General features: G+C 51.0%; 1 protein-coding gene and 2 long non-coding RNA genes across 7 annotated transcripts in view; 1 reads left to right on the forward strand and 2 right to left on the reverse strand.

Annotated features, from left to right (window-relative positions):
- The window catches only part of CD9 (CD9 molecule), a 38461-nt gene that overhangs the window by 13011 nt on the left and 884 nt on the right, over window positions 1–24566 (forward strand). For 2 of the 4 annotated variants that reach the window (XM_508947.8, XM_054663986.2), the window contains 6 exons: window positions 12624–12732; window positions 19832–19929; window positions 20611–20685; window positions 22421–22519; window positions 22668–22757; window positions 23384–23467. In XM_508947.8, coding sequence (XP_508947.2) covers window positions 12624–12732; window positions 19832–19929; window positions 20611–20685; window positions 22421–22519; window positions 22668–22757; window positions 23384–23467 — 555 coding nt within the window. Of the gene's footprint in view, window positions 1–12623; window positions 12733–19831; window positions 19930–20610; window positions 20686–22420; window positions 22823–23383; window positions 23468–24566 lie in introns of those variants that run through there. The other 2 variants (XM_009424662.5, XM_063785411.1) reach the window with 1 other exon arrangement.
- LOC107967419 (uncharacterized) lies at window positions 303–2218 on the reverse strand. The gene is made up of 2 exons (XR_001707791.4): window positions 1999–2218; window positions 303–1389 (listed from the first exon to the last, which is right to left on the reverse strand). It is a non-coding gene; the product is annotated as an uncharacterized LOC107967419 (long non-coding RNA).
- Window positions 23465–24566, reverse strand: part of LOC107967418 (uncharacterized) — a 58242-nt gene continuing 57140 nt past the window's right edge. For both annotated transcript variants that reach the window (XR_008538424.2, XR_008538425.2), the window contains one exon: window positions 23465–23903. This is a non-coding gene — a long non-coding RNA (uncharacterized LOC107967418). The remainder of the gene's footprint in view (window positions 23904–24566) is intronic.

Raw genomic sequence — 24566 nt, forward strand, 5'->3', positions numbered from 1 at the left:
ACAGAAGGCAGAAGTTGGCCTCCCCAGGGACCCGGCTTGTCATGGAATGTTGGGTTTAAGTGTATGTGTGGACCCCTCTCCCCAGCCTGGCCTTATGATATAAAAGAGCGACATATAATAGCAGGGGCCATTTATGACCCAGGGACATTGCTGGGGTTGGGGGGAGTGGGCCAGGAGCGGGCAAGGAGTTGTCTTGATAGAAACGCTGATTCCCGTGGGGAGACAGCAAATTAGTCACTCTCCTGAAGCCTTACTTTCCTTATCTGTGTAATGAAGGTAATAACACAACCAGCGTCTTACGATTGTTACTGGGACTAAGGGGATATTTAATGTAAAGCTATTATATGGGCCTGGCTCACAGGCAGAGCTCCTGTGTTAGCTTCTGCTGCTGTTGCTGTAGTTGCTGTTACTGGTACCTCTCCTTAACATTTTTCACAGATTGACGTTGTCTAAGTGTTCGCATTCATCCATATCTTCTCACTTCAGTTCATGAAACCACATCACACAAGATCAGTCAATGCTGAAATTTACCTCCAGCCTTTCTCCCTCTTGAACACGAATTGGAGGACGTATCTTTCCACCTGTCTATAAAACACTCATTTCTGAGACTTCCCCAGTTTGGGGAAGACGGATAAAGAAGGGAATCAGTTTTGCACTTTGCTGGAAATGCCTGTAAGAATGCCCCATTGGCAGAGACTCGCTTCGTGGAGCTCAACTTGGAAATTAATTTACAATGGAAATTGAAGGAAAATCTACTTCATGTCCACACCAAGAAGGGTGGCCTCAATGCTTCTCCTTCAGTTCACTCCTTGTGCCTTCCAAAAGGAAGTTGATTCTTCATATGTAGAATTTTCTGGACACCTAGAACACCCACACCCAGAAACCAGGTCCCAGAGGCATGCAGAGCCACGGTCACCATTGCTTGTGTAGACACCAGGGGTAGGAAGTGGAAGGAAGGTAGCGCCTGAGGGCGCAGCTTCCCAGGGACCACCACCTCTCCCAGCCTCAATGGCGGGAGAGAGCAAACCCAAGGGAGAAGCTACTGGTCAGCATCTTCCCTCCCTCCCTCTTGGCCCCCACCAGGGCTAGGGTCAACACCCCAAATTGAAAGCATCTGTTGTCAAGCTGCAGCAGGCAGGGAAACCCTGTCACCAGGTTAAGGCTTAAGTCAGAGCATTTTGCCAAATTCAACACGTCCAAGCCTCCCACTTGTCCCCCAAGAAAATTTCTCAGGGATTCACATCTTTTCCAGTCACCCCCTGGCCAGTGAGGAAGCACCGTGCATCGAGAAGAGCATGGCTTTGAGTCGTCTATGTGGAGCTGGTTCCATCTGAGCTCTGCCTCTTCCTGGCTGTGTCTTTTTGAGTCAGTTGCTTAAAATCTCTGAGCCTGATATATCCATAAAATGAGGGTGATGAGAGGATTCAGTGAGAGACTGTACATAAACCACCTCCTGTAATGTGTCGGGGGCGTGGGTCCTTGTACATAGTAACTTCTACTGTTAAATTGCTACTATGGTGTTATTTTCCCTAAGCTAGACAACCTGCAACTTGACCATTAGCCTCTTTTTTTTTTTTTTTTTTTTTGAGATGGGGTCTCTGTCACCCAGGCTGGAGTGCAGTAGCGCAATGTCAACTCACTGCAGCCTCGACCTCCTGGATTTAAGCCATCCTCCTTCCTCAGCCCCCCAAGTAGCTGGAACTACAGGCGTGTGCCACCATTCCCAGCTAAGTTTTTGTATTTTTTAGTAGAGACTGGGTTTTACCATATTGCCCAGGCTGGTCTCCAACTCCTGAGCTCAAGCATTCCGCCCCCCTCTCAGCCTCCCAAAGTGCTAGGTCAGGTCAGAGGCCTGACCATCAGCCTCTGCGTGTATTCTTTTAAAAAATTGTTTTTCTAGAGTTCGGGGAGGTTTGAGGAGAAGTCCAGTCTCATGCATAACAGCGAGCTGGCCTAGGGAGCACAGCCGGCTGCAGAATTCAGGGGGGAGGTTCTTACCAGGAGTGCCCTGCTGCAGGTTGTGGGAGCCTCTCACGGGCCCACTGAGTCACCAGGGCCTGTTACCAGAGGAGAGTTCACGCAGGCAGGGCCTGAGTGGTGGATGTGCATTTGGGAGCCAAATGCAGGTTCCAACTTGAGCCCTTTACCATGACTTCCTGGCTCAGTGGGTTCAGCACAGAGTTGTCCAGCCGCTCTCTCTCCTTTCTTACCTCTTCCTGCCTTCCCACCTCTCTGCATCCTCACCCTTAATGGTCACAATGCCGCATTTCCAAGGTGACCCCAGATTCCCTCCCCGTGGCTCACAGTGCTGGTCAGAGCATTTGAGCCCCCAAATGCCCCACTCTCCAGATCGGAGTGTAAAGTAGTAGGTGCCAGTCCTGCTCCCTCGTGGGGCTGGGCAGTGAGCTCTCCCTAACACACACAAAGCACCTCCAGCTCAGAGGAAGCTCACACCTCCCATCCATGCCTTCAGGCTTTTCGGCACTGGCATTTAGAAAGCTATTCTCTGGATTCAGAACCCCCAGAGAGAGCTTTTCTCTGTCCTTCCTGATTATTGGTGTGTAAATGAAGGCCTAGAGTAGTGGTTCTTAAACTTGAGCGTGATGAGAGTCACCTGGGGGGAGGTGTTGGAAAACAGAGTGCCGGCCCAGCCCCACTCCAGTTTCATGAGCGGGTCTAGGAGGGAACTGCGAATTTGCATGTCCAGGTTCCTGGGTCATCCTGCTGCTGGTCTGGGGTCATTTCGAGAGCTGCTGGACTGGCATAGAGAAGAGTTTCCTGGGTTGCCTTTGAAGATAAGAATTTCTGAAGGTTTGAGCACTGCCTTCAGACAGTGGCTCGGTAGAAGTCCCAAGAGCAGAAGTTGTCTGGAGAGGAGAGATGGCCCCCAGGATGCGCCTGACCAACCAGTCATACCTACAAAAGGGAACTCTGGTTCTCTAGGGCTGTGATCTCTGGGGCTTTTCAACTTGGCTGTAGTAAAACTAAAGTTAGTAATATGCCCTGTTGTCATCTAGAAATTCCGCCATGAGCTATTACAGTAGTTTAGTTGGGACGCTTAAGGAGAGCAAGTCGTGGCAATTTCTTCTGCTGATTACAGCGGAGTTTTGGTTTTCTTGTTGCCGGTGTTTACTGTGTGGTGGAGCTGGATAAGGGAGCACCCCAAAGCCTCTAGTCCTGCCCAAGTGGCTTTGCCCTTCCAAAGACAACAGCCCCAGCCTTCATTTGGAGGTGGGAGAGGAGGACACAGAGAGGGTTGGAGGAGGCTGTGGGCATCGGGATCCTGTTTGTTCTTGCTGGCACTGCCTGGCCCGGCTTCCTGAGGAGTGAATCAGCCCATCCAAGGCTTGGCATGCAGTAGTGAGCCAAGGGTTGCCATGGAGATGGGCGAGGCCCAGAGCCCACAGGTCTGGGTGGCCTGACTTGTTTTTAAATGTTGAAGTCTGTGCGAACAGGGAGGGCCTATCTCCACTTCTGTGGCTTTCTTAAAGCGTGACTGGTATTTTGGGGCCTGGAAAACTGCTGGTGTGGGAAACTTGCATCCCCAGTATTTGGTGTGTTGCTTACTTCCTGGGTGCTATGGACAACTATGACTAATGCTCTCCCAAGTTTAGTAGATGACAAAAACAAAAACCAGGGCTGACAAGCATCTTACTGAAGGAGGGTGACAAAGAGGTCAAGGTTTCCTCTCCTGCCCAACCCAGGAAAATCCCCTCTCTCTGTTATCTGCTGCTGTAATAACTCCTTTCAGCAGGGTTAATTTGCCCACGGAAGCAGTTTGTGATCCAAGGAAGGACAGAAGCCTAAAATCTGAGCCAACAGTCTCCCTTTAGCCTTCCTTCCCCACTTTCCTTTGGCCATTCCCATCCAGTCTTAGTGGAGCTCTCTATGGCAGTTTGCGGGTGTGAAGCAGATAAATTTATCCATTTTCCTCCACTACCCAGCGCTCACACAGACTCCCACAGAAACCAGAAAACAGAACCCCAGTGTCCTAAATTCCCCCGCTGCCACCCAGCCGCCTTCTCCGATCACAGGAGGACACAACAGCCGTCCACAGAGGGCTCATGAATTGACCCAGTGTCACCTCACGTCTTTCTCAGGGTTTATTATTATTGTCATTTTTTTTCCCTATGGAATCCGGCTGGCTGTAACACTTCACAGTTTTCAGAATGTTTTACATGCATCACTTTATTTAATCCTCTCCTTCAACCTACGTTGAAGGCAGGACAGGTATCATACTTTTTTTTTCCACAAACGAGGACTGTAACGTTCAGAAAAGCTGAGGAAAGTGTGTAGTGTCAGAGAGCTCCTAGGTAGCAGTGCCAGAATTAGAGCCCAAGTTTATATCCATCACAGTCCAGTCATTCTCAACAGAGGCGTGCAATAGAATCCCTGGGAGCACAAAGAGTCCCCTGGGATTGCTGAGGCAGGTGCATGTTTAGAAACCCCCCAGGTAGGCTGGGTGCCATGGCTCACACCTGTAATCCCAAGCTTTGGGAGGCCAAGGTGGGTGGATTGCTTGAGCTCAGGAGTTCGAGACCAGCCTGAGCAACACGGTGAAACCCTGTCTCTACAAAAAAAAATAAGAAAAAAAAAATTAGCCATGTATGGTGGCTTCCACCTGTGGTGCCAGCTACTTGAGAGACTGAAGTAGGAGGATCGCTTGAGCCCGGGAAGCAGAGGTTGCAGTGAGCCAAGATTGTGCCACTGTACTCCAGCCTGGGTGACAGATTGAGACCTGTCTCAAAAAAACAAGTATTTTCCCAGATGATTCTGATGCCCACCCCATAAAGAAGCAGGCCCTAGGTGGCACAGCTGTGCAGGCAGCAGCTCACTAGTCTTTCTATTAAGCCACCTGTCCCTTGTTGAAAATTGTGTATCATTTTGACCATGGGCTCAGCAGAGTAACCAAGTAGCCATTGCTTTTCCAGGAGGACAATGGGAAGTTGGGAAGAAAGTTCTCCCTCCTTCCTGGACTCCATCCACTCACCACTGCCCACCTCCAACCCCTCCCAAAGTGGTAGATATGGCCACCTCAAGGCCAAGGCATCCTCAGCGAGAAATCACTGTGAGCAATGATCTGCTCTCCACTTTCTGGGCTTTCCAAGGCAGCTGAATAGAGGAAGCATAACAAATATTTTGTCCTTTTTAAAAAATGGGCTGGGTACAGTGGCTCATGCTTGTAATCCCAGCACTTTGAGAGGCCAAGCTGGGTGGATCTCCTGAGCCCAGGAGTTCGAGACCAGCCTGGACAACATGGGGAAACTTCATCTCTACAAATAATTTTTAAAAATTAGCCGGGCGTGGTGGTGCACACCTGTAGTCCCAGCTACTCAGGAGGCTGAGGTGGGAGGATCATCTGAGCCTAGAGAGGTCGAGGCTGCAGTGAGCCATGGTCATACCACTACACTCCAGCCTGGGTGACAGAGTGAGACCCTGTCTCAAAAAAAAAAAAGTGTATGGCCAGTCAGTACATATTACAGAAGATGGGACCTGGAGGAAAATGGGGCCCACGCCAAGAGCACCAGTTTGTTTGACCACAAAGGATTTTTCTTTGCAGTAGGATTTGTCCCATAGGCAAACTTGGCTTCTCCCACCCGGGGAGTGGCATGCAGTATGCCCTCCCCCACACTGAAACCACATTCAACCCACTGCTCTTTTCCTCTTCCTCTGGGTTACCTCCTCTTTTTCAGCACACCTACTTGAAGAATTTCCATCAGGAGGCCAGGCTGTACATACGAACCTCCCCAGGTTCTAACTGGAACTGGTTTTGCACACTTGGCATAGAGTCCCCAGAGCAGCCAGGTGCCCCTAAGCTCCGTTACACTTTGATGTTTTTTGTTTAATCCTCCTTTGAAATTGGAAATGTTTCCTGTAACTCCAGGTGTGTGTTTCAGTGTAAGATTTCTGAACCTGTCCCTGCAGCAAGATTTTGCAGTGTGAGTCACTGAAATTCTCATCTTTGCGTGGGAGCCTTGGGTGAATTGTGCTCTCAGTGGTGAGTGGGTGTGGCAAGGGATGACCAGGACACCATTCACTGTGGGCCTGAGTTTGGGGCACTCTTGGGTTCTCATGTCTCCTGAGGCTCACATAAGCCCCAGGTGACCAGCTTACCTGTGTTCGTCAAACATAAGAGTGTTTGACTGGACTTCTTTGAGGGATGGGGGTGCTGGCAGAGTTGCAGATAAAGACCGAGGACAGCAATGCATGGGTTGTTTTTTTGTTGTTTTTATTTTTGGAGATGGAGTCTCGCTGTGTCACCCAGGCTGGAGTGCAGTGGCTCAATCTCGGCTCATTGCAACCTCTGGCTCCCGGGTTCAAGTGATTCTTCTGCCTCAGCCTCCCAAGTAATTGGGACTACAGGCACACACCACCACGCCCGGCTAATTTTTGTAGTTTTAGTAGAGACGGGGTTTCACCATGTTGGCCAGGCTGGTCTCGAACTCCTGACCTCAAGTGATCCGCCTGCCTTGGCCTCCCAAAGTGCTGGGATTACAGGCATGAGCCACCGCACCCGGCCTGCATGGGCTTTTTGTAAACGTGGTTTTCCAAAGTTTGTATAAGGATTTGCCTGTAAGTCACATTGGGACATGCTTCACCAACAGAAAGGGAAATTGTTGTCATCCCCCAAATATTCCCCAACCAACCTTCATGGGGCTTCCTTAGTATTTACTCTGGGCAAATAATTGTTCTTTGTGGTTTCTTTTTTTTTTCTTTTGAGACGGAGTCTTGCTCTGTCGCCCAGGCTGGAGTACAGTGGCGTGATCTCGGCTCACTGCAAGCTCCGCCTCCCGGGTTCACTCCATTCTCCTGCCTCAGCCTCCCAAGTAGCTGGTACTACAGGCACCCGCCACCACGCCTGGCTAATTTTTTGTGTTTTTAGTAGAGACAGGGTTTCATCATGTTAGCCAGGATGGTCTCGATCTCCTGACCTCATGATCCGCCCGCCTCGGCCTCCCAAAGTGCTGGGATGACAGGCATGAGCCACTGTGCCTGGCCTCTTTGTGGTTTCTGACTCTTGTGAGACATTAGAAGATGGATCTGGATAAAAGGCCTGATGGGAAAGGAAGCTGGTCCAAATGAAGAGGACACAGGAGAGGAGATCTGGGTGGATTTCAAATACTTTTTCACTGAAGTAGTCATTCATTTATGGAGTAATTACTTACTAATGACCATCCGTCCAAAGCATGGATGGGGCAAAGGAGATAAAAGAATGACTCAGAGGTCCCCTGGACCTCAAGGAGCTTGTGCTCTGCTGAGATGGGAGGCAAGCCCCAGATAGAGAAAGGGCAGAGAGTGAGGAGCATGGATGCTGGAGAGGACAGGACGGATGCGACACTGGCCTGCTCACGTGCTTGGCTTGCTCAGGGGTTGCATTTGCCATTTGCATGGGAGGAATGGGAGGAAATGGGTGGGGAAGCAGCAGGCTTGGCTTAGGCGATCACGACAGCATTCTAAGAGGGACTTGTACTAGCAGAGGCACAATGCACGAGGCTGAACTCGGGAAACTTGGAGAGATTGCATCTAAGGAGCAGACAAGGAGGAGGCAGGGTTCAGTGGTGTCAGCTGCTGTGGGATCCCAAGACATAAGGATTCAGCAAAAGTCTTAAGACTCACCACCCCTTTCGGGTTGGGAGAGATGCAGTGACGAGCCAGTGAGGACTTGGAGGTGGTTAAGCCGCCAGCTCAGGGGTGAAAGGAAAGCAGAGAGCACCCTGAAGGAGCTGCGAGGTTGAAGAAAAAAAGGGTTCTATTTCTGGTTTTCTTCTGTTTGGATTTTTAGGTTAGGGAGACCTGTCTGTGTCTTCACAAAGGTCAAAAAAGTGGCAGAGGCAGACCTGCACAGTCAGGAAAGAGGTTAATTAGTGGAGCAGGTTCTTGAAGGAGACAGGAAGCTTTGAAAGAGAGAGACCCCTGCTTCTTTATTATTGTTTTATACACTTTGTTTTAGAATAATTTTAGATCTACAGAAACGTTGCAGAGATAGTGTAGAGAATTCCCTCATCCTCCTCCCCAGTTTCCCCTATTGTACCATCTCATATTACTGTGTTTCATTTGTCACAACTAGGAAACCACCGTTGGTACATTCTGTTAACTGAGCTCCGGACTTAGTCAGATTTCACTAGTTTTTCATGTAACGTCCTATTTCTGTTCCAGGGTCCTATCCAGGACACCATAGGACAGTTGTCATGCCCCCTCAGTCTTCTCTGGGCTGTGACAGTTTCTGTCTTTCCTTGTTTTCCATGACCTTGACAGTTTGGAGAGAAGTGCTAGGCAAGTATTTTGTAGACTGTGCTCAGTTGAGGTTTGGCTCATGTTTTTCTCAGGGCCTAGCACCAGTGAAGAAACGAAGAAATTTCCAGTAAAACAATGGGAAAAAATGACCCTTTTCCTCTCGGCCCTCTCAAAGGGATGGAACCATTTTGGGGCCAGATAGCAAAGGAGCTTTTCCCAGCAAAACCAGAATGTTTCCATTTGGCTTTTCTTGGAAACAAAAGAGGAAACCATGGGCAGGGCCGCGAGCTGGGAGTAGAAGCTATGGGCTCTCTCCTGCATCCCCACATCCCCGCCCGACCAGCTGGGCATACTGCAGGTTGCCCTCCTCTCTCCAGAGCCCTGGGAACAGGGCACTGTCTCATTCAGCATCCGCATCAAACCTGCTCGGCTCCTGCGATGATAGGCTGGGGTGGGGCAGCCATCGAGGAAATTACATGGTCAGCATGCCGCCATATGTCTGTCAATTAACCTGGGAGGAAGCCATTGACCGCTTGGCCTCCCGGACTCCTATATTCTCATTTATGGAGTCCCTGAATAATTGACTTGGCACCCTCTTTTAAGGGTTAAAGCTCTCTTTGTTTCTTGCTCCTGCCCCCTCCCATTTAGTTTCTCCTATTATTAAAGTAGCTGAAGCTGGGCGCAGTGGCTCACACCTGTAATCCAAGTGCTTTGGGAGGCTGAGGCAGGAGGATTGCTTGAGGCCAGGAATTTAAGACCAGCCTGAGCAACATAGCGAGACCCCTGGCTCTACAAAAAAAAAAAAAAGGGTTTAAAATATTAGCCAGGATTAGCGGCATGCACCTGTAATCCCAGCTACTCAGGAGGCTGAGGTGGAAGAATGGCTTGAGCCCAGGAGTCCAAGGCTACAGTGAGCTATGACTGCACCACTGCACTCCAGCCTGGGTGACGAGAGCAAGACCCTGTCTCAAAAAATAAAGCAGCTGGGGTGAAAGCCGGATGGGGGCAGGGGAGCCCCTCTATGCCACACCAGAAAGTGAGTTCTCCTAGAAAATACTTCAGAGCGCCTTAGATAGCGCTGCCTGACAACCATGAAAGGCATTATTGGGTGGCACTGGTTATACAAGTTTTGTGACCCTGTGACCCCAAGCCATTGTGACTCAGCCAACTGGAGCAATGTCTCCAACAGCGTTACAGAAAATGGGGCAGCTAATGGTTCACATAGCATCCCCTCCGGCCGGTGAACTCAGTCATTCTGTCAGAAAAGGCAGCAGGGTTCACTCCTGATTTTTGTCCAAGTGTTCCCAGTCATGCCCCTGGCCCTCCCTTTTCTCTGGGTTACTTGAACCTTTCTCCTCTCTTATTGTGAGTTGTTAAGCCTGTGAGACCGAGACCTATGGCAGCTTTTCCCATTTCTCCAGAGCCAGCTGCTTTTCCTTCCTGGTTGTAGTGAAATGTTGTAGCTTTGACAACCAAGCCGCATGATGTAAGGTTTAAGGTGGGGTCCGAATGCGGGGGACTCCCGACTCCGGGCTTGGCCTGGCCCTTGGCCAAGATAAGACCTGAGATGCTTCCTTTTCCCTCGTGGTTCCAGTTGTCCAGCCCAGCATCCTTCTTACCACCTGTGCACAGAGACCGGATCAATGACTGGGCTTAACATATTGGCTCAGGGTCCTCGACATTGGGGCTCTCTATAAGATGGAAGGGGCCTTACCCCTGGAGGTTCCACTGGGGTACCCTGTCATTATCTGAGCGTGGAACATTCCCAGAGAGACGCAGCTCCTGCCCGTGAGAGGCTGCTGTGCAGAGCGTAGCTTTACCTCATCTTACAGCTTAGTTCCTTGGCAGGCCTGGGATTGTTTTCGTTCTTTTCTGCGACTCAGTTTTCCCAGCAGATAAGGGGTGGGGTCATAACTTCACTCATCAGGGGAAGTAAGATGACTTGGGAGATAATTGCTTGATAAGCACAAGCCTAGAGCAAAAAGGACAGTAATGAGCACTGTCTCGCTATCTCCCTATGCGCGCAAGAGCATCACAAGACCAGGGCGAGAGGGAGGACCAGGGTGAGAAACAGGTTGTGGCTGAACGTGGACCAAAATTGAGCTCCGGCCTACAGTTTTCAGGTTAACGCTTTTATGTCCAGGAGGCCAACAGCCTCAGTCTTCCATTCCCAGGAGACTGACTGGGCCTCCATGGGGTTGGGGTGGAAGGAGGGAAGGTATCACCTTTGTACTTTTTTTTTGAGACGGAGTCTCGCTCTGTCGCCCAGGCTGGAGTGCAGTGGCGCGATCTCCGCTCACTGCAAGCTCTGCCTCCTGGGTTCACGCCATTCTCCTGCCTCAGCCTCTGGAGTAGCTGGGACTACAGGCACCAGCCACCACGCCTGGAGAATTTTTTGTATTTTTAGTGGAGACGGGGTTTCACCGTGTTAGCCAGGATGGTCTCGATCTCCTGACCTCGTGATCCACCCGCCTCGGCCTTCCAAAGAGCTGGGATTACAGGCGTGAGCCACCGTGCCCGGCCCACCTTTGTACTTTTAACGCTCAGGGACCTGGGGGGGACCCAGGCCAGGACTTGCCACATGCAGAGTCAAGACCCGCCCAGTGTGTGCTTGTCTAGTCCCTTGTGTACGTGGATTCAAGCCACATAACTCTTCTAGCCCAGCACGCTCCCAGCAGGGCCCGCCTCCCCGCCTAAGCTAACTGCGGCGCTCTTGGTCTGGGAACCCATGGTCTGAATGCGAGTACGCTGCTGGGTCTAGGACGGTGGAGACTCACGCTTCTCCCCAACCAAACAGTGATCTGCTTGCTGCCTTTGGATTAGGCCAGGAGACCCTCCCTCACTGGCCTTTTATTAAGAAGGAAAATCAGACTCGTGTTTGAACTCAGAACTCTCAAGTTCATTTGAACTCTCAAATTCCTGTGCCTGTGTGAGTTTTTCTCCTCTGCCTTGTCCAGCCGCGGGGCACGTGGCGTCGTACAGTCCTTACCAATATTTGGAGCTGCCTGCCCTAAGGTGCGGCTGAGAGGCTGAGAAGATGCTGAGTGACAGTCCACAGGCTGGGAGTGCAGGGCTGGTGGGGCTTCATGCTGGTAAAGTGAGGTGGTTCTCCCAGAGCCCATTTGGTACCTTCCTCTTCAGATGCACTTCTGATATTATCTTCTTTATTCTTTAGCCATACCTAAAAGGCAGGGAAGGGCCGCATCTCACAATCCCTGCTTTACAGATGGGAACACTGAAGCAATAGAATATGAAGCTAGACTCTGCAGCCCCTCGTGGTGGAAGCACACCTCCCTGGCAGGAGCAAATCCCCTTATGCTCCTGGGGGGTAGGTGAGTTTGTGACTGCTGCAGGCGGAGGTCTGGGTAGCCCTTCCCACTATTGCCACATCCGCTGTCCACCCAACATGCCCACACTCACTGCCATATCGTAAGGGAAAGGAGAGGAGAAAAGGAGGAAGGAAAGAGAGGCCTGTCCACACCATGGGCTATCACCAGCTCCTGGAGCCGAGAACCAAGGTCCCTGATGAGCGGGCTCTGACATAAGAGTGCCTCTGTTGAGGAGGGTGGACCAGCAAAACCTGGGCCCACCCACTCCTGCGTCCAGCCGGCTACCACACTGGAGGCCTGTGAGTCACTCCCCCGGCAAGCCCTGGTACGGGTGACGACGAGGGAGCTCAGCTGGCACTGGGGGGACTTGGCAGGAGGCCTCCTGCACAGCATCTAGTTCAGCAGTGCCAGCGAGGGGAGGCCCTGACATGTCATTTACTGAGCAGCAGGTCTCCGGGGACATTGCAGCTGCCTTCCCTGGTGCATGTGTGTCCGGAACCGTGTAACCATCACCCAAGTCAACAGTTAGAATACGACACCCCCAGCCACATGGCACCTCCCTGAGCATAATTTCCTCCTCCACCTAAACATCACCACTCACCTGATGACAATGCTTTTCCTTTATCATTTATAGGCACATGTAAGCGTCTAGCTCTGTGTGCATCCCTAAACAGCATAGCGTTTTTAACTACATGGAATCATATTGTGTGTGTGCCTGTGGCTCTGGCTTCTTGATTTAGCATTGTGAGATGCACTCATGGTGTTGCGTGTAGCTAGAGTTACTGGTTTTCACTGCTGTATAGTGTTCTGTTGCCTATAAAATACCCCTTCGGCCAATGGGCGGCAGGTAGGTCACTGTTTATTCCTCGCTTGCTGGTACTTTTAGTACCTGCATGAATCAAACACACCCCGTAATGGCATCTACAACTACCAGGCGTATATGAGGGGCAGAGACCAAGGGTGGTCACAAAGTCCTTTGCAAGTCTCACCCTTCAGCGCGTGGGGACTGCGTTGTTGCTGGCAGCCAGAATTAATGCTCACGTCCTGTATGTCTTGCAGCTTGCCGGGATTGCTGTCCTTGCCATTGGACTATGGCTCCGATTCGACTCTCAGACCAAGAGCATCTTCGAGCAAGAAACTAATAATAATAACTCCAGCTTCTACACAGGTGAGGGACGGGGAAGGCTCAGTGAATTCAGACCCTGGCTCCAACAAAGTTCCTGCAACTTTGGAGGCCCCATGTTGACCCAGGGACTTGGGCTTGGGAAAGACTTTTGCTCTAGCCACGCTGTTCAGTCGTGTCCCTTTCAGGTTGTGCAGTTTTTGTGTGTGTCGTTGTGCCTGGGAATTTGCGTTTAACTGATGTGGTTTCTTTTCCTGATGGCCAAGTCAGGCACGTTGATGGTTCTCTGATGTGATGTAGCCTCTGCCAAAGTTGTACTCATTCTTGAGGGTTTACGAACCTCTGTTCTCATCTCTGATGCTCTCTCCTGATTGTCTTCTTATCTTGCATCATTTCCTTAATTCAAAAAGCTTTGTGCTGGGGATCTGCAGTGCTGGAAGAAGATATAGACAGCTTTCCTCTTCACTGTTCAGATAGGGACTCTGAGACTGGGAAAAACATCAGCCTCCTGGAAAACACAGCAACAATAGGAGAGACTAGAATGGACTCTGCCCAGTCCTTTGGACCCCTGGTACTGGGGTAAATGCTGTAGTGTTTAGTTTTATTTGTTTGTTTTTGACACGACTTTTGCTTTGGGAGAGAGGCTTCCAGTTTAAACCTGCCTGGGATCCTCTGAACATGAACAGACTTGGCAGGTTTCTTTCTACACTCAGGCTTCTTGGCAGCCTTGCTAGACCATTCTATCCCTCTCGTTGCTGTATCACCACGTCAAAGCTCCCTTCAGAGGAGGGGGAGCCTGGTGCCTGCCAAGTGCAGTTGCCCACGTCTGCGTGAATTCAGACTCTGCGGCTGTACTCTGCCTGGCTTGGAGGTAGGAAACTTTTCATTTGTGAGAAACAAAGGAAACCTCCTATTTTTAGGATGACGCTGACATGTTGTCAGGCTCAAAATGTAAGTTTGGTCACTTCCTTCCCACCCACCAAAAACGTTATTTTTACAAAGGAGGGAGAAAACAGTTATCTCCCAGTCCCTCAGGGAGAAGCAAGGCTGGCCAGCCACGTAGACCTTCCCTTTCCCACCTCTTGAACTGGGTAGGGACAGTCTTTAAAAACAGCTCCTTTGGTTGCGTAACATTTGAGCCCTGTGGATAGTTTTGCTGGGTTTACTGCTTTTTATTGTTAGCTGGGGTTTTTTGGGGTGTGTCTCTCTATTATCGGAAAGAAAGTGAGAGAAAGCACAATGTATGTTTAGAAAAAAAACTACACATACACACAGAGTTTTTGGGGAACAGGTTTCTATAGCGCCCTGACTTGTTTCAGCAATAGACCATTTTTTGTGAGTCTGTGACAGGCTTAGAATGCTGTCCTGCAGAGCAGGAGGGAGGAGCCGGGTGCGGGTGCTGGGGAAGACTCTCCACACTCCACGCCGTGTTCCAGAAGGGAGCCCTGTGCTGGGGGAGCAGGTCTGCCGGCAGGAGCAGGCACAGTCAGGCCTGCTTTCCTAAGCAAAAGCCCTGTGGCCGGCGCGTGTGTCTCCAAAGAGAGACTCAGTCCTCCCTTGTCCTGGCTGCTTCTAACAACCCACTTTTTCTTTTCTGTTACCCAAAGCCTCTATGGCTGATTCTTTATATTTTTAGATGTGGGAGTTAAGAATCTCATGGGTAAGAGGATGGAACTGGGAGGAAGACACTAACAGTTTTATTTATTTTTTTATTTTTTATTTTTTTGAGACGAAGTTTCAATCTTGTTGCCCAGGCTGGAGTGCAATGACACAATCTCGGCTCACCGCAACCTCCGCCTCCCAGGTTCAAGCGATTCTCCTGCCTCAGCCTCCTGAGTAGCTGGGATTACAGGCATGTGCCACCATGCCCAGCTGATTTTGTATTTTCAGTACAGACGGGGTTTCTCCATGTTGGTCAGGCTCATCTCCAACTCCCGACCTCAGGTGATCCTCCCGTCTTGGCTTCCCGAAGTGATGGGATGACAGGCGTGAGCCACCTCGCCCGGCTGGAAGACACTAACATTTTTGAGCCCCCTTCTTTGTATGTCATTCATTGTCTTGTGTGTATTATATAATTTAATCCCCTTAACTCTACGAGGAGTATGGAATGATTCTCATCTCACAAGTGCAGAAACCGAGGCCTAGAGACCTGAAATAACTCGTCTAAGCTTATATTCCCTCAAGAGGCAGGGCCAGGCTTTGAACCCAGGCCTAAAAGAGCTGCTTCTCGGGTTGTCATTGCCAGGTTGTGGGGTCTCCCTCTGTACGAATGGAAGAGATCTGTACTGGCTGAATGTGCCCCATTGGCAGGGATGGGGTGGGGCTGTCTTGGCCCTTTTACTTCACCCAAATTGCAGTCAGGGAGAGAAACCCCTGCGTCGGTGGCCCAGCCAGCAGCTGACAGGTGGGAAAGCTGCAGGGTGGCAGGAGAATGGTGAGTGCCATTAGAGGAGCTGGGGCTCACCTCTGGGAACCTCACAGGATTCAGATCCTGCAGGTCATTGCAGGGCCCTCCTGGTGGCCGGTGGTCCTACCTGAAGTGACCAGGAGGGTGATTTGAAGGCACAACCCCAAAGAGACACAGATCCCCTAGTTGGGGTCTAAGGGCCACTGTCCACTTAGCTCTGCCAGGGAAATACAGATCCTTTGCAGCGACACCCCGTTCGGGGAAGAGAGCGGAGCTTTGAAGACTTCGTTCTGCCTGCAGAAGTGCCGGCAAGGGGGATGATGCACGTAAGGTTAGAACAGCAGCACTGTGTCTGGGCACAGTGATCCGCCCTGATCTCAGGTGATCCGTCCACCTCAGCCTCTAGCACTTTGGGAGGCCGAGGCAGGCAGATCACCCGAGGTCAGGAGTTCGAGACCAGCCTGGCCAACATGGCAAAACCCCACTTCTACTAAAAATACAAAAATTAGCTGGGCGTAGTGGCGTGCACCTATAATCCCAGCTACTCGGGAGGCTGAGGCACAAGAATCTCTTGAACCTGGGAGGCAGAAGTTGCAGAGAGCTGAGATCACACCACTGAGGCTCTGTCTCCAGCCTGGGAGACAGCGCGAGACTCCATCTCAAAAAAAAAAAAAAAAACAGCAGCACAGCACTCTGAGCACTGCTTAGGTCTGAGCTATGCCCTGAATGTCACTGAACGCTTTAGGAAATAATAATTGTCATCCATGGGCAAAGGGCCAAGGAAGCGTCGCTCTGTGTCCCCTTCCCCACGAGGCTGTGAGACCAGCCTTCTGTATTGGCCCAGAGCCCTTCTCCTAGCAGATGAGCTTGGAGTGCCAGCCACACCCTAGCTGCTTTTCCAAGGGATAGTCATGGGGTGACCGCCCCTTGCACTGGGCCACCAACTGTCTGCAGAGCAACCCACAGGCCAGCCTGACCATGCAGCTGACTTTTCAGGAAACCTGAACAGCCCAGGGGTGTCTTTTCTCCAGTAGGGCCACAGCTTACCAAGTAGAGAAAGAGTATATAACCAGGCAGAAAAGCAAGTGAAAACCTTTCCAACATTCAGAACAGTCTATGGTAAGTCCAGAGCAGCTGACAGCCTTATATGGGCCTTCTCTCCAGTCCAGGCCTGGAGATTCAGCCCGTCAGCAAGATCCCTAATCCCAGGCTGCAAACTTGTTGGGGAACTTCATTTTCTTGGTCCTAGGCCAGCAGCCTTTCCCAGCTCCCTGGTGTCCCTCCAGAACCATGGCTGCTGAATGAGGGCATCTAGGGGGGCTCCAGCCAGAGGCCGTGAATGCCCCCCCTTCCTCGGCCAGCCCCCTATCCATGATGAGGTGCCTGGTGATTTTCAGGACACGCGACACTTGGCCTTAGTAAGCTGGCATCCCCATCCTGGCTTGTGACCTGGGGCAGTTCATTTTATTGCTCTGGGCTTCATTTTTCTCCCTCCTGAAACCAGCACAGCTTACACAACCACGGCACAGCTTACACACCCACTCCCCTCTGGGGCAAAGAAGTACAGTGTGTGGCAAATGGAATTCCATTGTGGCACTTATTCCCGTGAACTCGGGAGGGCGGGAACCAAGACGAAACCAGGCGGGGCAGAGGTAGGGCAGAGGTAGGGCTCCGTTGAACACCTGGTGGAGTTATTTGGCTATAATAAACTTTTATTGCAGGCCAGAGGCCCTACTGGATTTTGTTCTCCTTCACACAAACAGGCGTGGTGAGTGCTGTTTGCAGGACAGAGCTGGTGTAGGGACGGGAGCCTGCTGTGTCCTCTCCCTGGCCTAAACTGAGAGCCCTGGTGAACAGTGAAAAACACTGTTCCATTTCTTGTGTAAAGGATACACTGGCATGTGCTACTGCTGCTACACCAGCCTTTTTTTTTTTTTTTTTCTAGGCCTGTAATGTCAGCCTGAAAAAAGCAGAATAAACAACCCTTAAGCAAATTAATACCGTAATCCTAGAGAAGGCTCTGTGATGGATAACTTTTTCCATGAGTCAGACAGCAAGCTAACATTCACTTGTTTTATAAAGGGGAACACTTTGTCATTTATCAACAGCAGCCTTGGCTAACAAGCTTGGGGTGTAAGCGATGAGTAGCTTCTCCAAAGGGAAGCACTGAATAGCCCTTGTAAAAACCAGCCCGAGCCCTGCAGTGGTTCCGTGACTTCCATGGGGCCTGCTTCCAGATGAGCTGTCCTATAGCTTGCCGGCTGCTGCTGAGTCCCCGAACACAGCTGCCAGGGGATCGCTTCCCTTTTCCCGTGACTAGAGAGGGCTAAAGCTAGGCACTGCAGATCCGTAGCCATCCACGCAAGATTTAAAGCCCACAAAACCCTTGATCCTAAAATCTTCCTCTGCTGAGCCCTAGCATGAATATTTAATATTAACCACAAGCCCCATTAGGAGCATGTTCTCTTTCTCTGCGTGGGAAATACTTTCTCTTTAGTAGCTCACTTGCAGCTAATCCAATTCCCTTGGCCTCTGCCAGGACCACCAGGTTCATGAACTGGGATCTGGACTTAGAGAAAACATGTCTGCCTGTTCGTTCCCACTCCACGGTATTTCATGTGTTTGTAAATCCTTTTGATCTCTTAATACCTCCTGTTTATTCAGCCCCTGCTATGGAGCTCAAAGGAGTGATCTCATCCTTCCTTGACTTGCCCCCATGAGATGGGGAGAAACTGGGGCCTTTCTACTGTCCCCATGTGAGAGAACCAAAGGAGGCTGCCCTCTTACCCAGTGCCCCATGCGTGGGGCTGCACAGCCTCCCCAAGCCCAGCTTGTGGCCTCACAGCGTTTGACTGCCCAGGAAGATGCGACCTGACTTGAGGACAAGCTACATTTGTCCCCTTGCCCAGTGTGGGCCAGGCATGCACAAGAACAATACCCATATTCTTGCAACATGGGGTTTGCCAGTAACCCCACGTGACTTGACCTCACGACGGATGTGGGGGAGAAGGGGGAGGAACAAATGCTCTCTGTGTGCATTCTGCTCTGTGCTGCCCGTGAGCCTCAGCTGCGGGCAGACTGCATGGTTTGTTGCCTGCAAAGTCTCACCCCTGCTCGGGGTGCAGATGTGGGACAGTGAAGTCAGCGTGTCACCTGCCGAGGGTTCTCATCGAGTGTCCTGCTGTGTATTGTGGGGAAACATCACAGACTTTCTCTCTCGCATGTGTGTTTTCAGCCCCTACATCAAGGATATCTCTCTGGTCCCAGTGAAAGGACAGTAGGGATACAGCAGCAGGTTAAAATTCACCATGGTGATTATTAATGATTGTTACTCATGCTTGGTATAATTGAGATTAACAACAGCTAGCATTTGTTGTGCACATGTGGATTATATCACTTAATCCTCACAGCAATCCTGGAAGTGGGCATTATTGCTACTCCTGTTTTACAGACAGAAAACTGTTGCACAGAGAGGTTAAGTGGCTTCCCCAGAGTCACAGATCTGGTGCTCTCAACATGTGACAGTAGCCTCTCCCAAGGCTAGATAGAACATGCCTGCAAGACAGGGAGGCACAGAGACTTCGCTGCTGGTTTTCCTTTGGGACCCATGTAGGGCTGGGGTGCTGATTAAGGGAATAGTCCCTGCAGGACAGCTGTGGCTTCTCAAGAATAGAACTGTGGGGTGGCCCCTCTGGGCATTCCTTTGGTGGGTTGTGGAACGAATGGGGCCAGTGCTGCTCCACTGTGTTTGTGTCCCAGGAATTTGCATTGTTCTGGGTTTGGGCAAAAGTTATAGAAGTTGCTGCCCTTCTCTCACCTCCTTTCCATGAGCCACTCAGATCAAGGGCTTAGTAATGGTGTCACTCATCCTCTCCTTAGCAGGGAGGAGCCTCTTCACCCTTAACCTGCAATAACTGAGTTGTGACTGTTAAGATCTTGTTAGCATGCTATAGAGATGTTTTGAAATTTCCAGGAACATACCTCTTTAATTTTACTAGTAAGGAAATTGAGGCCCAGAGAGGGAAAATGTCTTACCCCAGGTCACACAGCAATTAGCATCAGTGTTAGGGCCAAAAGAAGGGTCTTCTGACACCCAGATCTGTGTCCTTTGCACTAGAGTCAGGTATTGGACCTTTGCCAAGAGGTGCCTTTGGGTGTTCCTAACTGTATGTGCCTAACCACCACCCAGCAACAGGGCAAAGAGGCCCCCCTTCTGGGAACAGGCAGAGTTGGTTCCCCCCACCCCTGGGTAGGGGGGTGCCTAGGTGTGCACGGCCCCTTCCTGCTGGAAATCTGCTCTGACAGCGTCCTCTGTAAGGCAGGGTCCCAGAAGTTAGCCAGAGTGTGGAAGGTGTATGCTAACTAGCTTGAGTGGATTCATCTTGCTGGAAAGAGCTGACAGACTGGACCGGTTTGCATTCCGAATGTAGGGATTCCCATGGATATTCTCTGTCCTGGATTGAGGGCTAATGGGCACCTTCCAGAAGGGCTGAGGGTAAGGTAGGAGCGTGAGCTTGATGAAGCAGAGTCATGCAAGAGAGGCTGGTGGGAAGGAGATCTGCGGCAGAGGTGGAAGAGGAGGCTGTATTTTAAGGAAAGGGAACTTCTTCCCTGAGATGAGGGGAATAAGGAGGTGGGGAGGCAGGAGTCAGGCAGAGGGAACCAGGAATTGCCGGAGATGCCTGGGCCTCTGAACTGATGTCTCCACGCATGTGTGCTTCCTCTGTCCTCCCGCAGGAGTCTATATTCTGATCGGAGCCGGCGCCCTCATGATGCTGGTGGGCTTCCTGGGCTGCTGCGGGGCTGTGCAGGAGTCCCAGTGCATGCTGGGACTGGTGAGTATCCCCTTGGCATCCCCACAGCCACCCTGACTCCCACCAACAAAACCTCAGCAGGCCCAGACCCAGACCACAGAACAGACGGAGGGGGATGGGGTCAGGAAGGTACCCAAAGGGCATGAGCTGTCCTCAGCCTGGGCCCCTCCCCGATGTGAGGCGTCGCCCCTCTTCCTTTCTGGAGCCTGTCTTATCGCTTCCCCTAGGCAACTAAAAGGACTTTGTTTCCCCCTTTTCTCGAGGACCACGTTTGCTTTCTTTCCCTGAATCCACAGGTACCTTTGCCTTCTCCTTCTTGTTTCAAAATCTGTTTTGGTCTTTTCCAAACTCCACGGAGTGGATTCGCTCCCTTTACTTGCCCAAATCTCGTGTCTTTTGTGAACAATAGTAGTTTCCTGCTCACTGACTCTTAACTAACGCCTTGTAAATGCTAGTTCTGGGCTCAGCTGTGCTCAGCTCTTTCCTCATGTCCGGGCACCTTGCCTCACTGTGGCCTCTATCCTGGGCTTGGTTAACTGCCTGTTCTGTGAACTTCTTCCCTGCCCCTGCTAGGCTATTCATTTGTGTCACCAGATGCCTGTTCCCAGGGAGTTGTCCTTCTTCCTTGTCCCAAAATACCCTTTGATTTTCCTGGCTGGTTGGCTGGGACTGTTCTCACCCCGTCCCCTCGTTGCCTTCCAGTTCTTCGGCTTCCTCTTGGTGATATTTGCCATTGAAATAGCTGCGGCCATCTGGGGATATTCCCACAAGGATGAGGTAGGTTTTTCCCATGAGATCTCTTGGGTTTGGGAGTTGGGGGATGGGGGACAGTGAAGCAGGGGGCAAGTCCTGGCTGGGCACTTTGTTCAGCTTTCAGCTATTGACCAGGCCTCTTATCTCATCGCGTCCCTGTGTGCCAGCGAATGTGCCCTCCTCGGGGCAGGGAATGTCAGTGCGCTTACTGTCCTGTCCGAGATTGTGCCAGCCATGGTGTTGACTCATAGTAGATGTTCAGAAACTACCCATTGGGCCTGTGTGTGTGTCTGTCTGTCCATCTCACACCTCAGCAGCCCTTCCCCACAACTTTTAGAAAGATTACTCAGGAAATACAGGCTTTCTGTGGGCTGGACACCCTTGCCTCCTCCTCTGATCTATAAATAACGTGTTCAAGTGCTGTCCCCATGAGCCAAGTGCTGCCCCCAAGCCTGTGCAGGGTCCACAGATGTTTGAACTATGGGCCCCACATCCGGAGACTTGGCCATCTAGTATGGGGAAAAGACATGAAATTGATAAAGGTCATAGAGGTGATTTATATCCAAAGTACTATGGGATTTGAAAAGGTGGGGTTGGGAAGGGAATCTCTTTTGGCTTCATAGAGAAGGGAGCCGTGACCTAAACCTTGAATGAGAGATGCGTTCAGGAGGAAAGTTAGTGGAGGCAGGGGACTTCCAGTCAAAGGGGCTGAGCATGGCTGAGCTTGGGCTTACGTGGGGAGCCCTGCAGAGTTTTGGACCAGGATGGGCATATCAGAGTAGTGTTTTTGGAAGGGCTGCCTTGTCATGTTCAGCAGGAAGGGGGAAGGAAGAGAGATGCTGAGATGCTGGAGGCAGGAACCCTATTGTTTTGTTTTGTTCTTGAGACTAGTCAAGCGCGGTAGTGAGAAACAGGGAAGAGTAGAACAAGGACTTCCATCTGTAACTGACGTGAGCAATCCATTGAGATAACTCACTACTTTTGGCCCAGCCAAGGGAACTCTGTTTAAAAAAAAAAAAAAAAAAAAAACACGTCTGTAAGCAATAACAGCTACAGCCATAGAAATAGGAGGGGATCATTGTGAAAAATGTCAGACAGATGCTGAAGGAAAAATGCTGGCTGTTGGTCTGTTAACTGGATGAGGTGAGCATCAAAGGGGCAGACAGACATTAAATTGGGATGCGCCAGGTGCAAGCACATAATAATACATCCCCTATATTATGATACAATAGCTGGCACGTGCTCCAGATTTACTCTGTACTGGACATAGTGGTAAAGGCTTAACATGCAATATCTCATTTAAATTCTCACAAATAATCTATGAGCTGCAGGGACAAATGTGGAAACTCCATACAGAGAGGCTTAGTAATTTGCCAAAACTCAAACCTAAGTGAAGAGAAAAAGAAGATGGAAGCCTGAGAAAATAGTCAGGTCAGGAGTAGTATTTCAATTATTATCATCCTCTAGATCGTAGAGATTCAATTTAGGAGCCAAGTAGAGCTGAAGGACTGACCAAAGTGTAAGGGACAGGGAGAGACGGCCCGAGTGGGTTTCTGGAGGATGTAGGAAGAGATGGGAAGTGCCCAAAGGCCCTGAGAGAAGGCAGTGCTAGTGGCTGCCATCTGCCTGGTGACATTGTCCAAGCACAGGCATCTGGTGGCTGAGAGCTTAGAGAGAACAAGATGGAACGCGTAACATTTGTTCGTGGAGGAAGATGTGAAAATGCCGTCTCTGCCCCTCTCTTGTCTGCCCATTGTAGGTGATTAAGGAAGTCCAGGAGTTTTACAAGGACACCTACAACAAGCTGAAAACCAAGGATGAGCCCCAGCGGGAAACGCTGAAAGCCATCCACTATGCGGTATGTCGCCTTGGCAAAGACACCCTCCTGCGCTTTCTCCGGATTGTGTCTGCACACAGGGTGCTGACTGCACCAGACCAGTGCAAACATTCTAATCGTCTTTTTAAAATTTGTATCTCTCATCCCCATCCCTGCCTTCTCGCTGTAGTTGAACTGCTGTGGTTTGGCTGGGGGCGTGGAACAGTTTATCTCAGACATCTGCCCCAAGAAGGACGGACTCGAAACCTTCACCGTGAAGGTAAACTCAGACCAGGATCCTGGTGTCCCTGCCCCCATTGCTCTGGACAAACCCTGCAAGCATGAAAGTGACAGCAGCCAAGTGCTGCTTCAGAAAGACCCGTTCTGCCTGTGAAAGGGCCCCAGGGCACCCATCTCTTTCTCTCCTACTTTGGGCCCTCTGTTTACTCAAGGGCAATAAAACAAAGGCCGGACCCGGGGAATGACAAGTGTTCTGGCACCGCCCACTGCTGCCAGCCCGGAAGCTCTCAAGGGCAGGCGTGCTTCTGAGTCTTGGACTCCCGCTCTGACTTTGTCAGTGGCTCCTGTCTGTAAGCCAGAGTTAATGTCCAACTCCAGAATAGTAAAAAGTGACCTTACAACCATATCAGAAATAGACCCCCAAGCAGGGCCCGTCCCTCCTCCTTCCCTGCTGTCCTGCCCAGATTTTAGGGATCCACTAGCATAGCCATCCCTTTGTTCCCCTTTCCATCCACCAGCCGGAACTTCTCTTATCCCCGAACACTCCTGTCCCCAGCCCACCCTCTGCCCACCAGTTCTCCCGGGTGAGACGGGGGCCATGGGAGAGAGGAGGTGCCCTGGGAGGAAGGATTGTGTGTGACCCAGGTCTTGGTTTGTCTCCCCAAGTCCTGTCCTGATGCCATCAAAGAGGTCTTCGACAATAAATTCCACATCATCGGCGCAGTGGGCATCGGCATTGCCGTGGTCATGGTGAGTGGCAGGACGTCGTCCCAGGAGGGGGACTGAGGAGTTCACGTTGATTCAGCCCATGCTCTACCCAGACACCGCCGCACTCTGTGCATTTGTCAACTCACTTTGTCCTCGTGCCCTTAGTATTTCCATTTTACCACTAGGGAATGGAGAGACAGAGGTGCCGATGTTCTGATCAAAGCCTCTCACCTCCTGAGTGGAGTATCTGAGGCTCCCCCTGGGTTTCTAAAGAGTCGACTCTCTTAGCTGTTAAGGTTCAGGGCACATGGGTGGCAGTGCTGGCGCTGCTAGTCCTCAGAGCATGTCTCCTCACGCACCTGCTGTTCTTCTCCCTAAGAAAGTAGTTCACTAGAGGCTACCGGCGTGGGAATTGTTCCATTTCCTGAAGTGCATCTGAACATGGGCAGCCAGAAGGAGGTCTCTCGCCAATCAGCCCCTAGAAACCAACAAGGGCCAACCAGGTTCCTTGGGGTCATGTCCTCTCTTCCCATGAGGGAGAGCCCCAGACGGAACATGGTCCTCGCTGGGATGGCCTTGGCTCCCTGAGTCTTCCCCGACCCCCGCCTGCCTCTGCCCTCTTGCCAGACTGCCCCCAAAGAGAGAATCGCCTCCTTTCTTAGTGGTTATTTGCACCCTTCACCGGCATCTTAAGAAAGGCATGAAGCACCTTTCAGCAAAATATACAATACCTTCTTTTTTTTCTTTTTTTCTTTTTTTGAGACGAAGTTTCACTCTTGTCGCCGAGGCTGGAGTGCAGTGGTGTGATCGCGACTCACTGCAACCTCCGCCTCTCTGGGTTCAAGCAATTATCCAGCCTCAGCCTCCCGAGTAGCTGGGACTACAGGCGTGTGCCACCATGCCCAGCTGATTATTTTTAGTAGAGATGGGGTTTCACCATGTTGGTCAGGCTGGTCTCGAACTCCTGACCTCAGGTAATCTGCCCGCCTTGGCCTCCCAAAGTGCTGGGATTACAGGCGTGAGCCACTGTGCCCAGCCAAGATATAACAATACGTTTTAAAATAGAATATTAACACTTTGGGAGGCCGAGGCAGGCGGATCGCACCACAGCACTCTAGCCTAAGCAACAGAGCAAGACTCC

This window comes from Pan troglodytes, chromosome 10, assembly GCF_028858775.2.
Source record: "Pan troglodytes isolate AG18354 chromosome 10, NHGRI_mPanTro3-v2.0_pri, whole genome shotgun sequence".
Taxonomy (NCBI): Eukaryota; Metazoa; Chordata; class Mammalia; order Primates; family Hominidae; genus Pan; species Pan troglodytes.